Raw genomic sequence first — 14,524 nt, 5'->3', positions numbered from 1 at the left:
ATGCTACCGGAAAACGCACAGGTAAACTACTTCCAATGTCTAGTTATTAACACTAATATTAGATGGGTGTCCTGGTTGGTAGGCTATGCCTACCGTAAACAGACATAATTTATTTTGTCAATGGTTCAAGTGTGTCTTTTAACATTTGTCATTTACCGCTTTTTTCTTAATTTCTTCGTTTTAATATTAGTTATTACTATTAGCATACTTACTTAAAAATGTTGTACTAGTACAGTATACTTTATCAGTACTCTCACATTGAAGCAATGCATACAAGCTCATACCATGTTATACCAAGCCAGAATACTTGACAGTAACCTTGACCTTTAGAGATTATCCTTACTTTTCATATTTTAATATAACTGTTTTTATATTCTCAAACATTTTCCTGAACACCCAAATCGTATATGTATTTGTGTGCTATGACCCCTATAAGAGATATTGACCTTTTCAAAATGATTCCAAAATCTTTTTCTAGATTTTTCATAATCTTTCAAAAATAGCTAATATCTACAAGCTCAACATGTGGCATCACTACGCACTGTGAGCTTGTAGACTGGCTATTTTTTCACATAAAATAGGGTTAAAATAGTAGTTCAATGATGCTGCTGGTCCCTCTGTTTCTCGTGGCGAGGCTGTGTTGCTCCCCGACAGGGCCGCTTGGCCTCCGTCTTCCCAGCCAATTAACCAGTGGAAACAGCCTCAAATGTATAACCGACGACAGACACGTTTTCAGGCCAAAAGTGGTCTTTACTTCCATGTAACCGCAGACAGATTGCCATGCCTTTGTTGTAATCTTGTGGTAGAGTTTGTGGGGTACAGTTTGTAATCTTGTGGCAGATACAGTAGCCACATGGAATAAGTCAGATGCCAGACCTGGCACGGCAGAGGCTGCCTCCCTGAAAGTTTGTGGGGACTGATTTACAGTATCCTGTAGAACAGGTCAGTCGTCTATATTGGTCAGTGGGGCCGCACCTAAAGACTGGCCCTATATTATGCAGGGCAGCTTGTCATGCATGAAATATGACTTTCTACCTGAGATTGAGACATTTATATTTTTGTATGTTTTTGATGGCCTCCAGACACCAAATGTGCTGCATGTGCACGTCCTGTCTTTGACACACGTTAAAATATGAACACATAGTATCAAGACATGTGTAAACCTTTAATAGAAACAGCAGAAAGCTAAAGAATTACACGATTCCTTTCTTCTCCTACATCTTTTAACAGAGTGTCCTGGGGCGGCAGCAGACATTGCATTCTTGCTGGATGGCTCAGCCAGTGTTTCCCTCAGTGATTTCCCCATAATGAAGACCTTTGTTAAAAGCATGATTCGCTCACTACTGGATCAGGGACAAGATACACAGGTGGGTCTAGCAAAGTCAAATGATAACTTAAAAAGGATTAGATGTGAAGTGACATTGTGTCATCAGGGATAACCATCCATCTTATCTGAAAAAAAAGCAAACTAGTTCTAATATTATTGCTTAATGTTTATGCATTCATCTGCATAGCTTAGTTGAGGAGTTGACTTTGATCTTGATTGTAACTTTTACCTTTTTTAACCAGTTAATCATCTTCGGGCAGACTACTGCTTATTCCCATCTAGTTTCACAACATTTATTTTGTATTATTTTGTTCACATATAGCCTACAGTAGGAGTGATTACAATAACCTGCCATGGGCAGGGTAATACGCATCTACTATGGTACCATTCTGGAAGGCAATTCTTAATGTTGCCTCTATGGAATGGGTAACAGGATAGGTGGGCACTATGGACATCTGGGTACCTCAGTGTAAAATTGACTATGTTGTCCAAAATGTTATACAATAAAATATTAGAAAAATGTAGTTACATTACATTAGAAGTAATGTAAAGTAGACATGATGTGAACATGCACGGTACATCAATATCAGACTTAATTTTATCCTTCAACTTCAAAATGATGTCCACGTTTTGTAGCAATTGTAGAAATATTAGACCTTAATTGTCAAATGTTTAAGCATGTTCTAATCATGTATACTACTTTACTTAAGAACATTTTCCAAATATTTAATTATTTAACATTTTGGTAAAAATAGCCAATTTAACACTGAGGTGCCCAGATGTCCCTAGTTTCCACCTATCCATGGAATGCACTGCTTCCTGCAGCTGCTACTGTAAATAAAGTTGAACAAACGTAAGCCTACAATACGTACTTTCAACACCATGCTCATGCAGACGTTTGCTAGACAAACTTGAAAAGGGCCCAGTTTGAGGGAGAAAAATGGGAATGTCATTTAACTGATACGATGAATGATTGATGAAATTTAAAATAGAATTGATTATACGGCTGTTTTTACGACTTGATTCTCAACCACTTCAATAGCTTGACTGTAATTGCAGAATTCTGTATAATTCAGTGACTTCAGTGTTTTTCTATCTGTTTACAGTTCTCAGTTGCCCAATACTCAGGAAGCCCCACCATCCACTATTATTTCGATAATTTTGCCACCTCAGGATCTTGGGAATCTCAAATTGATCGTATCAGTCAACTAGGTGGAGGTACTTCTACAGCTAAAGCAATTCGACATGTTGTGTAAGACTAAGTGCCTTTATCTTGACAACATACCACAAATGTCAAACATTTTAGAGTTTGCAGAGTTTGCAAGTAGTTTTTTTCCCTCTTTATTCCAACAGCCAAGATGTTTTTGTAGGAAATAGAGGATCAAGACCAAACGTGAACAAGTTCCTGATAGTCATTACTGATGGAGCGTCTCAGGATCAAAGCGACTTACCTAATGCTGCTGCCCTAGCTGCAAGGAAGGGCATTATTCGATTTGCCATTGGGGTAAGTTGTCAGACTCACTCACCATTTTGAAAAGGGAAAGAATGAAAACCATAAATTAATTAATTATACTGTAGTTTTTTTTTTACATACCTGTAGCTAATACAACAGAGAGTACTGTCCACTGATGAAGCTGTTGTTGATGAAGCAGAGAGGGCCACACAGTGGCCTGTGTGTGTGTGTGTGTGTGTGTGTGTGTGTGTGTGTGTGTGTGTGTGTGTGTGTGTGTGTGTGTGTGTGTGTGTGTGTGTGTGTGTGTGTGTGTGTGTGTGTGTGTGTGTGTGTTCGCGTGCATGCTTGTTTCTTACTAATACTATATTTAATGCTTCTACAATGTGTACAACAACATAATTGTACTCTTCTGTACAATATTTAAAATACATTAACCTCGACCTTGAGGATTAATTACCATATCTTTTGAATATACAATAAGAGTATCACTGTCAAGAGGAGCCTAGAATTATACACCAATAATAACCTATACTTTATGCTGTGTCTTGGTATCCTTAGGTTGGAAGAGCTTTTAATAATGCTGATACAAGAGCAGAGTTGGACATCATTGCTACCGATCCATCGAAGCACGTGTTTCAAGTGACCAACTTTGGAGCTCTTGATGAAATCAAGGAAACTTTGGAGGACAACATCTGTATAGGTATATTTCAAAAGCCCACAAAAAGTCTGGCTTTGGAGTGTTTGTTGTTGGTTTATTTTGCATTGTTATGTATGTCAAGTCCACAAGATGGTCCCATATTATGTCAGGTCACCAATTTCACTGTAACATGGCCATGATGGAGGATGGATGAGGCGAGGAGGCAGAAATTAGAGTTTTGGGATCTGACTAATGAAGACTATGGCACCGCCTGCTTGGACCAGGCCTGTACAAGTACAAAAGTATTGGCATCAAAATGTACTTACATTAAAGTACCAAAAGTAAAAGTACTAGTTGTGCAGAATGTCCCGTCTAAAATGTGTAAAGGGCTTTTGAAAATAGCAGATCTACAAACTGACAACATGTCACCATGTGACGCGTTGTGAGCTTGTAGATCGGCTATTTTCAAATAGCCAAAGTTTACATAGGGATGAAGTGGTTAATGTTTGTTTTGTAATAATACTCAAAATCTACAAAGTAACTAGTAACTAAAGTTGTCAAATAATTGTAGAGGAGTAAAAGTACAATATTTGTCTCTGAGATGTAGTGGAGTAGAAGTAAAAGTACTGAAAACTGGAAATACTCCAGTAAAGTAAAAATTCCTCCAAATTGTACTTAAGTAAAGTACTTGAGTACATGTACTTTGTTACTTTCCTCCACTGAATGTTGCGGAGGTGGGGGAAAAAGGCTGTTTTGGACAGCTGCTCATGGTCTAGTGTATACGTAAACATACAGTAGCCTACAGTAGAGACATCTGCTAAATAGTTATATTTTTGGCATTATACAGTGTCTTTCTTTATTCTAGTCATTCACATCATTCTGTAATTGTAGTGGTTTGTTTGTTAGCGTTGAAGTTCTGAGTGTTATTTTCCACTTTACAGTAACAACAACTGCAGCACCAACGACTACAACACCTAGAACTACTACTGCACCTACAACAACGACTACTACACCTAGAACGACCACACCTCCCAATGAAGGTAAACATGAATATATTATCCATTATGAACCACTGTGTACCTATGGACTAGTGAAAATGTTGTATTTAATTGCATTAAGTCCTGTACTTGTAAATGTACTTTTACTGTACCACATTTACCTTAGAATAAAATATTTAAAATAAAGCTGTAATACACAGTAGGGTATACATTTGATAGCTTTTAGATTCATACATTTAATAATTTAGAATTATACATTTAGCTAAAATGTAGTGGAATTATTATATTAGTTACTTTAGTTTTAAAAAGTATTGCATATTTGTTTATGTGTATTAAAAACAATTAGCATAATTAAAATAATAATGTTACTTGTGTATTTTCAAATCCTTACATTTTGAATCTAAATCCAATACCTAAACATAATTATAGAATTATACATATATATTAGGTCTGCTTTGTTTCATGTCTTTGACCCATTACCTTCCTACTGTATGTTTCTCCTCTTTAATCCATCACCCTCCAGATCCTGAACTCATTTGTGGTCAGAGTCAAATCCAAATTGGCCTGCATCTATTCAGCCTGCAATCCTCTGGTTTGAATGGAACCTCTGGTCACCTGGCCGACCCGCAGAGGCCGCAGTGCTCATCTTTCACAGAGCGTGATGGAACAGTGTGGTACCAAGTGGAACGTCAGGCTGACACCTGTGGGAACATATTGACGGTGAGGATTTGTCTGATAACTTGTTGTTACATGATTGTCTTTGTTTGCTGTGAAGCATATTTTTCTCACAAAAAAAGGTCTTGTCTTGTCCTCTTCTCCTGCGATTTGTTATGTGTCTAGTTATACTGTAGTTAAGATGGCTGTTCCACATGATGATGTTGGCCACAATACATTACATATTTGGAAACCAAACACATTTTGTGGTTGGTCAAAGATTATGAACAGGAGTCAAACACAATGCATGCAATGCGTTTTTAGTCTTGTTATTAGCAAGGCTGTAATGATAGCAATGTCATAGAACTGGAACTCTCTTTGTAGCCAAGGAGTCACCTCCTTCTGGCTTTTTGATAGAATGCAGATACTAGCACACTTTAGCATTGGTACTCTGTGAATGACCCCATGACCTTTCCTCTAGTTCCACCCTTAGGCCTAAATGTTAACATTGCACACAAGATAGTATCTTGTAATATAATAAGCAGACACATCAGGATAAACCATACTGATGTTGGTGGACTTTCCTCTAGCGCCACCCTTAGTCCAAAATGTTCACACAACATCATTTCAATATCGAATGGGTAGTTTGCCATGACAAGATACCTCAAGAACTGCTACCTATGGTATTAATACTATGGAATGCTAGTGTGGCTTTTAGATTCCTAGGCGTATTACAGTACCTTCTTATGTATGACTTTATATATTTACTGTTTAATTATGTGTATACTGGTACTTTGTTTCCAGCTGGCTGGATAATTCACTGACCATTCAGTTAACCTCTGTCTTTCAGACCAACAACACCCATGCCATCTACTCCAACAGTGTATTTATCTACAAATCTCCTCCTGATTTCTCTCTTCCTGAGAGGTTTCCATTCTCCTGTGTCTATCCTCTGGACACAGAGAGCAGCCTAGATGTGGCTATCAGACCAAACCTTGAGTAAATAAACTATTTTCAAAGTCGCTATTGGCAAACACACACACACACACACACACACACACACACACACACACACACACACACACACACACACACACACACACACACACACACACACACACACACACACACACACACACACACACACACCAAAATGTGCAGAATTGTCTAACATAAGACAAAAGTGTCAAAGTATGTTTTAAATGTCCATTCTGTACTAGTTCATATTTGTTGTAATGGCCTCTAGTTGCTGCCATAGCTGAATGGGTAGAGAGCCCGCCTAGAAAGTACAAGGTCTCAGGTTCAATTCCCAACCTCGGCTATGTGTTAAAGTGTCCCTGAGCAAGACACTTAACTGTAAGACAGATGTTGTTTGAACCCTTAATTGTTTTCTTAACAGGCTTGAAGGTGCCATGATAGGTGAGGGTTTACCAACCAACGTCTCCATGTCCTTGTTCCAAAACTCCAACTACACAGAGCCTTACCCAGCAGGCCCAGTCACCCTGCCAGTGGGCTCTGCCCTGTATGTAGGAGTATCTGTAGGGGAAACAGATCCAAGGTTTGTGGTCGTTCTGGACGACTGCTACGCCACTCACTCTTCCAACCCTGATGAACTCATGAGACACTTCCTCATTCAAAACAAGTATGTTTCATTCTTCAGCCTCAGCAGATTGTTTGTGTCACAATAAACAAGCAATGAAAGAGAGAGTTTGGTAGAAGTTGGGTGTGAGCGGGGTAAGGGTTTGTGTGGTAAATATCCAATATGAATACCCTACGTGACCCTTCTTTTCTCCAGATGTTCTACCAACCATCGTCAAGTGAAAGTGGATGAGAGCGGTTCTTCCCTCCAGGCTCGTTTCTCTGCCCTGCTCTTCCTGTTCCATGGAGACTACAGAGATATCTACCTTCACTGCAGCCTCCACCTGTGTGACCAGAGAGCCTCCTCATGTTCTCCTGTAAGTTTCACACTTTCTTTCCACACTCTGCTGTTTCACACCAGACAGTTAAGTCAGTAGCAAACTGTATGCTTACTGCTATTCCTTCACCATTCACAGGTTTGCTCAGGGAGGCGTCGTCGCTCCGTTTCCACATCTGTACCCTTCAAACCCATCACCATTGGACCAATCACCTGTGAGTATCAAGAACAACAATAAGAAAGACAGTATTTTATGAAATACAATGATCTGAAGTGTGGTAACTAAACGTTAAAGTGGATTACATTTGTTTTTTTCTCTTTGCTTTGGATCTTCAGGGGACAAGCTATTGGAGTGAACCAGCGGACATCTTTAGCTGACTCCAATATATTCCAATTCTCTAATCGTATGATTGTATGGTTTCATAAATTAAAGTTTCTTTTTGGTGCGTATGTTTCAGAAATATGCTATGTTATGATTAATCTAATCGACCTAATCATTAACAATTTTTGCATTTCTCTTCTGAAAAAAATAAACAAATACTGCAAATCAATTATAATGATAACAATTAAATGGTGATTTGATGCATTAAAGGGACTACACCATGAATTTGAATTTGAATTTGTTTTTGGTCTCCCCTACCTCTCTTCTATCCCCCAAAAATACCCCAGTTTGAGCACTCAGGCTTTCACAGCATATATGAGGTTTTATGTAAATTCATTGGTCTGAAAACAGGCCAAACTGATTTGACCCCGCACGTGACGTCACAAACGATACAATCCCTCCTGTTTTTCAGTTCCAACATTAAAAAAAAAAAATCATACAAACTGCCTCAATAGCGCCACGTGCCAAATCAGGACAATGTGGTGAAATTGCAGGTGAAAGTGCTTTATAAGCCAGAGAGAAGTTAGTTGGAATGAGTAGCCTATATCTGAGGCTTGATTTAGGCTCAAACCTTTTGAAAAACGTTTGAGGGACATAAACAATATGATATTAAATATATATTATATATATATTTTTTTTAAAATAAATTCATGGTGTAGATCCTTTAAATAAAATGCATGAAATGGCAAATCTGTGTCTGCTTCTTCAAGGTTCAAGTCCCAAATAAAACATGAGTCATGTAGTAAATATATAAATATGTGAATGATCAACAATGAAGTATATTCATACAAAAATAATATGTATGTAGCCTCAATGTTCATAAAAGTGCCCTACAAATAGCCTATAATCTTGAGTTTTGTAAGAAAACACACTGATCATTTAAAAACATTTCATATCCTTCTTGACATGAAGTGTGTGTCACAACTAATGTAACTCAATAATCAAAAAACAAGGTGATACTGACAAGCACTTCTATTTAAACATCAACTGTACATGAATCCTCCCTGTGTACACACCAGTAGATTATTCCAGTGGTGTGATCTAGTTTTTTTCGGAGGGTATACAATAATTATTCCCTGCACGACATGCGCGATACGCTATCGCGTTTTCAATGGATGAAATGGTTATTAGACTGTATACGCTTTCCCCCCAAAAAATCTGCACTGTATACGCCGTATACACCGCACCACGGTAGAACACATCACTGGATTATTCACAATACACACAATTATAAAACACAATATCCTTCTCAGTAGGATGAACATCGTATGATTGGGCCATAATATACAGTACAATACCTCTAATTAGTTAACATTAGCCAATCAAATACCACTCACCTTTTTCTTGATCAACCAATGAAATATCACAATCCTTCTGGTCTCGTTGGTTTAGGAGTTTTTCAGAGTGAATTCTTGCACTGGTGTCTGTGGACCAAGGGTGACGTCATCTCTTATTTAGTCTTAGCTTTGATTAGTATTATTATTTCCAGCTTTTACATTATTGTCTCCGCCAGAGGTGGAGAGTATGTTTTCGTTCTTGTCCTTCCGTGTGTCCCCCCCGTCTCAGCCAAGCTAACATTGGTCAAACTTCACGTGACACGTGACAATATGTTGTCACCAATGCTTTTGATTGGCTAGCGAGACGCATGACGAAATAAAAACCTATAAATAGGTGTGTCACTTCAAAAAATCTTTTATATTTTTTCAGATAAGCCAGAGAGAAGTTAGTTTATATTTTTTGAAGTGAGCTTCCATCAGCCAAGCTAACATTGGTCAAGTGACACGTGACAATATGTAATATAAATAGGTAAGACAGGATTAATCAGGAACAGTACTGAGCACATTTTCTAGTTAAGTTGTGTTTTTGTTGTTGTTGTTGTTGCTGCTGTCTTTTGTTCTGAGCCAACAACAGAGGTGCAGATAGTAACGATTACTTACTCTCATTCACTCATTGTGTGGCAAAACATCTCTAAATACTTATCTAAATCATACTTTTAGCTCATAAACTACTAGTGCAAACAAGGTGAACTATTTATTGTCATTTTCTGGTAATGCCCATCCATACCTCCAGCATAGCTGCCTTCATCTTGGGTTGTTACACCAATACTAGTAACCTAAGTTTGATTTGATTTGGACATAATTTACAAATCGTCTCTGTCGAGTGGAAACCTCATATATCCAAAACTGTTACTTTTCAGGTTTCAAATTCAAATTAAAGTAGCAGATCTACAAGCTCAAAACTCGTCTAGGCGGGGACGTGTGCAGGGCTACACTATATATTATTTTACATCTCACATTTTGTATGTTGCCAGGAAGCAGATTATGTCTTACTTTGTACATTATTTGTGCAGTTTTAAAATCGGTATGAGTGTTATGAGTCAACGCTCTCAAATAAGCATGTCACTTTGAATGAGGCACAACGACAGAAGGAACAGACTGTTGGTGTGAAGTCTGGTTTCAAAATCAATTAAAAATTTGATTCAGTTTTAGTCAGTCTTTTGAATCAAATTCCATTTAGTTTTGGTCATATTTTAGTCATCTGAAATGTTTATTTTTAGTCTAGTTTTAGTTGACTAATATATTAAGATTTTAGTCAACTAAAGCTTTAGTCAGCTACAGGATTTTTCAATCTTAAACGATTTTGAAATCTGGTAGCATCACACTACCGGATAATCTTACTGTATGTGTTTTATTTTAAAGGCATCACACGCTACAGGATTCTATCCAGATTCTCTGGCTTGCCCAAACACAGCAATAATACATTATATAATAAATAAAACATATCACCGGCCACATTGGCCGGCTGCCTTGCTCCGCGATGTTATTATAAGTATTAGTAGCCTATATTTATAAAGTGAACAACATTACAATACGTACATGTTCAATCATTAAAATCATATTTAAAGTTTTTTATGAACATACACTGACTGGCGATTGTGCTGTGTTTTTTTTTTGGCAACCATGCTGCCCTCCTGAGCTGCGCCTCGCAATAAACACACGCACACACACACACACACACACACACACACACACACACACACACACACACACACACACACACACACACACACACACACACACACACACACTGTGAGCTTGTAGATCTGCTATTTTCAAAAATATATATACATTTGAAAACTTGAAATGAGACATTCTGCATAATGAGTACTTTTACTTTAAGTACATTTTGATGACAATACTTTTGTACTTTTACTCAAGTAAATTTTGAATTCCGGACTTTTACTTGTAAGGGCGCGCTCCCACCAAAACATGGTTGGCTGCTGTTAAACGCAGGTTGTGCCACAGGTTTTTGCAGCCAGTGGATTCTAAAAACTTGTCGTGCCTTATAGTTCTTATGTGTGTGTGTGTGTGTGTGTGTGTGTGTGTGTGTGTGTGTGTGTGTGTGTGTGTGTGTGTGTGCGCGGAGGCAGCTGGCTGTCGAAATAAACACTGAATTGATTCACCACAATCGCCAGTCAGTCTAGCTCATAAAAACAAATTGACGTGAATTAATTGAAATGGATGTTTTTATAATCAACTTAAAGCAACTTAAGCCCCCGCTAGATCCTCTATATAGGCCTACACTTCAGGAGGCCGCGGAGAGACCATGCGCCCATCCTCATCGACGGTGCTGCAGTGGAAAGGGTCAGCGAGTTCAAGTTCCTCGGAGTACACATCGAGGAGGACCTCAAATGGGAGACGCACTCCACACACGTGAGGAAAAAGGCTCAGCAGCGTGAAGAAGCTCGGAGTAGGACATCGCATCCTCAGGCTGTACTACAACAGTTCTGTTGAAGGCATCCTAACAGGCTGTGTCACGGCCTGGTACGGGAACTGCACTGCCCGAGAAAAGATCAGCCTACAACGAGTAGTGCGATCGGCAGAGCGGATAATGGGACTCGAGCTCCCAGCGCTCCAGGAACTGTACAAAAAGCGGTGCGTGGTCAAAGCCAAGCGCATCATCAAGGACAAGCACCACCCAAGTCACAGACTGTTCAACCCCCTACAACGACCGCGACCGGGCAAGGGGCTCTACCGCAGTATCAAGAGTTCCACCACCAGATTCTGGTGTAGTTTCAATCCGGCTGCTGTCAGAATGCTGAATGGGGCATAAGCCTGAATGAGGCATAGGCCTTGTTCAGCAGCCTGACAACAGGCGGCGCAGACTTTTCTGGCTCTTCCTGAACACACCTGTGGATTATACCAGGGACAATGACTTGGACTTTAGCCCCCCCTCGGACACACCTGTGGACTACACCAGGTACAAATGACTTTTTGTTGCACTCCCTCATGGAGCTACCTGCGGATTATACTAGGGTCAGTCCACTCTAGGTGGACACGCACTGACCTTTTGCACCTTAATCCCGTATAACGCACTGACTTTTTTTTATTTATTTTTATTGTGCTCCTTTTCCTCTAAGCACCTTAACGTCCATTGTCTATCATGCACAGTATAAGTATAACATGCACAGTATACAATACATTGCTGCTATGCTCAGGCACCTTAGTTTAGTTTTTTTTTAGTTTTTTATTATCTCAGGTAATTTGTAAATATGTAGATAACTTGTCTGGCCTTCTGTTGCTCTCTTGTTTTGATCTCCTTCCCACTTGCCCCCCACCCTCTTCTTCTCCCCCCCCCCTCTTCTTTCTATGGAAACTAACGTTGCGATGGGAACGATGTACAAAAAAGAATTTCACCCACTTTTTTACCTTGTAAACCTGTGATGTGACAATAAAACTGATTCTGATTCTGATTCTGATTCTGATTCTACAGTGGTTCTCAAAGTGATGTCTGGGGACCCCCAGTGGTCCTTGGGGGAGGGTTCCATGGGGTCTCCAGCTAAATAAGTTAATATAGCATCAAAATTTGTTTGATTAACCCTATATTATATGGGCTATTTGAAAATATGTGATTACAAATTTAAAAAAATCCAAAACATCTTGAAGACATTTGAAAATGTTTGAATATTTTTATATATATATAATATAATAATTTATGTCTGCAAAGTAACTAGTAACTAATGTTTTCAAATAAATGTAGTGGAGTAAAAGTACAATAATTGCCTCTGAGATGTAGTGGAGTAAAAGTACTGAAAATTGGAAATACTCCAGCAAAGTAAAAATACCAAAAAATTGTACTTGAGTACAGTACTTGAGTATATGTACTTAGGTATTTTACACCACTGATTAATGCTAAACCTTATTTTTTTTGTATCCCTTCACCTCTGACCCCAAGTCTGTCTGTCTTTCTCAGGCTCTGCGGTTGAGATCCATGGAGAGGTTGGTGGGAATGTGACCTTTCACTGCCTGCCATCTGACAAACAGAAGACACTGTATACTGTATGATCAGTTTACAGATAGAGGAGCCTAATAAGGAGGCTATAATAGTAAATGGGTACTACAGATCAAAACCCATACCCTTATACTGAGTAACAGAAACGCAGCCTGGTGGATCACACCAGAAGAACCATAGTCACGTGGGATCTGAAAGGTTCCGACAGTGGGACGTACAAGTGTCACATGCTGTACGATGAATCGATGGCACAGGGTCCTGAAACCACAATCACGCTTGTGGTCAAACGTAAGACATTACATTTCATGTGGCCTGTTGTTTGATTGACATTACGTATTACATATTAATTTATACGTTTCTTTTTTGTTTGTTTTTTTCACCGTACTCACTTTGGGTAGAGCGGGTAGAAAATGAGGTTTCAAAACGCATACTATAGATACAGTTTAGCAAGGTCCTATTCAGTCTTAATGGCATTAACAAAAGTATATTTGTATTCAAATGGCAACGTTGAGTATCGTGAAAAGCAATATAATAAAAAGTACACACAGTACTATATGTGAGTACTGATTAAAACAACCACAGGCTACACAGTGAACACACAATAAATAAATAAACACCTGTTCGTGGATATAATTTTAAAAGAATATAAACTAGAGGGACAGGACTGCTGGTGTTTTGCTGCTGCTGCGCTGTCAACTGCTGCAAGATGATGTGCTCCAAGAAAGCTGTCCATAAGCGCCAGACAGCTCTCTTATAATGTTAATGTGAATGGGCTCCTCATAATATGGGTATAATAAAATTATTTCATTGCATTGTAGTGACTTGGTCTTGGACTCGAGTGGACTCGGTGGGGGTAGAGTCCCGAGTCCGAGTCAAGACCGAGTCAAATTATGGGCGAGACCGAGTCAAGACCGAGTCAAACTATGGGTGAGACCGAGACAAGACCGAGTAAATCAAAAAGCGGTCTCGAGACCGGTCTCGAGACCGAGACCGGTCTCGAGTACTACAGCCCTAGTGAGTAGCCTACACTTATGCGTGGTGACTTCTCCTACCACTGCCGATGAGGGGAAATTAATAGTTCATATTTTATACTAACTGTGTTATGTCACGTGTGTCAATAGTAATACTGATAAACATTATGCCAGTAATAAGGTAACAGTTTTCTGGTTAATATTGTCTCTTATGTCTGCTTAGGTCCTGACCAAGAGCCTGACCCATCTACAGTGTCAACTCAAGTTGCTCCTGCAACTGCTGGTGAGGGAACGTTTGTTTAAATTTACTTTTTAGTGTAGGCTAAACTAAAACGTTTTGATTGACTATTAAACATTAATGTCCCATCATACTTGCCTGTTATACCTGTAGAGAGAAACCAAAGTGAACCCGAAGTCAAGGGGAATGCCACAAACATTTAGCAGTTTTTTGAGAAAAGCATAACACTTCTAGCATAGTTAGTAATTAGTATATAAGCCATTATGTTTAGGTAGCACTTTAAATTAATCTTTGTTGTACATGAGATTCAGGGTTGAACACATCATCGATATGACATTTTTTACATTTAGACCTTACAGCCCCTTCTCCCAACGGTAAGAAGTGCTACACTTGCCAAGGTGACGACTGCTCCCACATTCTACCATGTACTGGTGATGAGGATCACTGCCTCTCAGGAACCGGTAATAAGCCTATGAATGTATATGATGCTTCTCCTGTTTACCCAGATATTTTACATTCCTCTGTTCAGAAGGATGTTTAATGATTTTTCTAGACTTGGAGCATTACAATAAGTAGAGAAAGTAATGTTATGACCCCGTACATTGTGTGTGTGTGTGTGTGTGTGTGTGTGTGTGTGTGTGTGTGTGTGTGTGTGTG

The 14,524-nt window shown here is 39.0% G+C and overlaps 1 protein-coding gene and 1 long non-coding RNA gene across 2 annotated transcripts; both read left to right on the top strand.

The window, feature by feature from the left end:
* The first annotated feature begins 2,463 nt into the window (after positions 1-2,463).
* Positions 2,464-3,383, top strand: LOC308084233. Its single transcript, XR_013933066.1, has 3 exons — positions 2,464-2,579; positions 2,681-2,831; positions 3,339-3,383. It is a non-coding gene; the product is annotated as an uncharacterized lncRNA (long non-coding RNA).
* A 240-nt stretch (positions 3,384-3,623) lies between these two features.
* Positions 3,624-7,461, top strand: LOC308083434 (uromodulin-like; the record flags this gene model as incomplete). The annotated part of the gene is made up of 8 exons (XM_080425749.1): positions 3,624-3,711; positions 4,359-4,457; positions 4,939-5,135; positions 5,920-6,068; positions 6,469-6,711; positions 6,865-7,024; positions 7,124-7,199; positions 7,321-7,461. 8 exons carry the CDS (start codon positions 3,624-3,626, stop codon positions 7,338-7,340), a joined length of 1,032 nt encoding a protein of 343 aa, XP_080281875.1. The 3' UTR covers positions 7,341-7,461.
* Between the last annotated feature and the right edge of the window lie 7,063 nt (positions 7,462-14,524).

This window comes from Gymnoscopelus braueri (assembly GCF_963280865.1).
Source record: "Gymnoscopelus braueri genome assembly, chromosome: 4".
Classification (NCBI taxonomy): domain Eukaryota; kingdom Metazoa; phylum Chordata; class Actinopteri; order Myctophiformes; family Myctophidae; genus Gymnoscopelus; species Gymnoscopelus braueri.
This window is presented reverse-complemented; position numbering and strand designations above follow the sequence as displayed.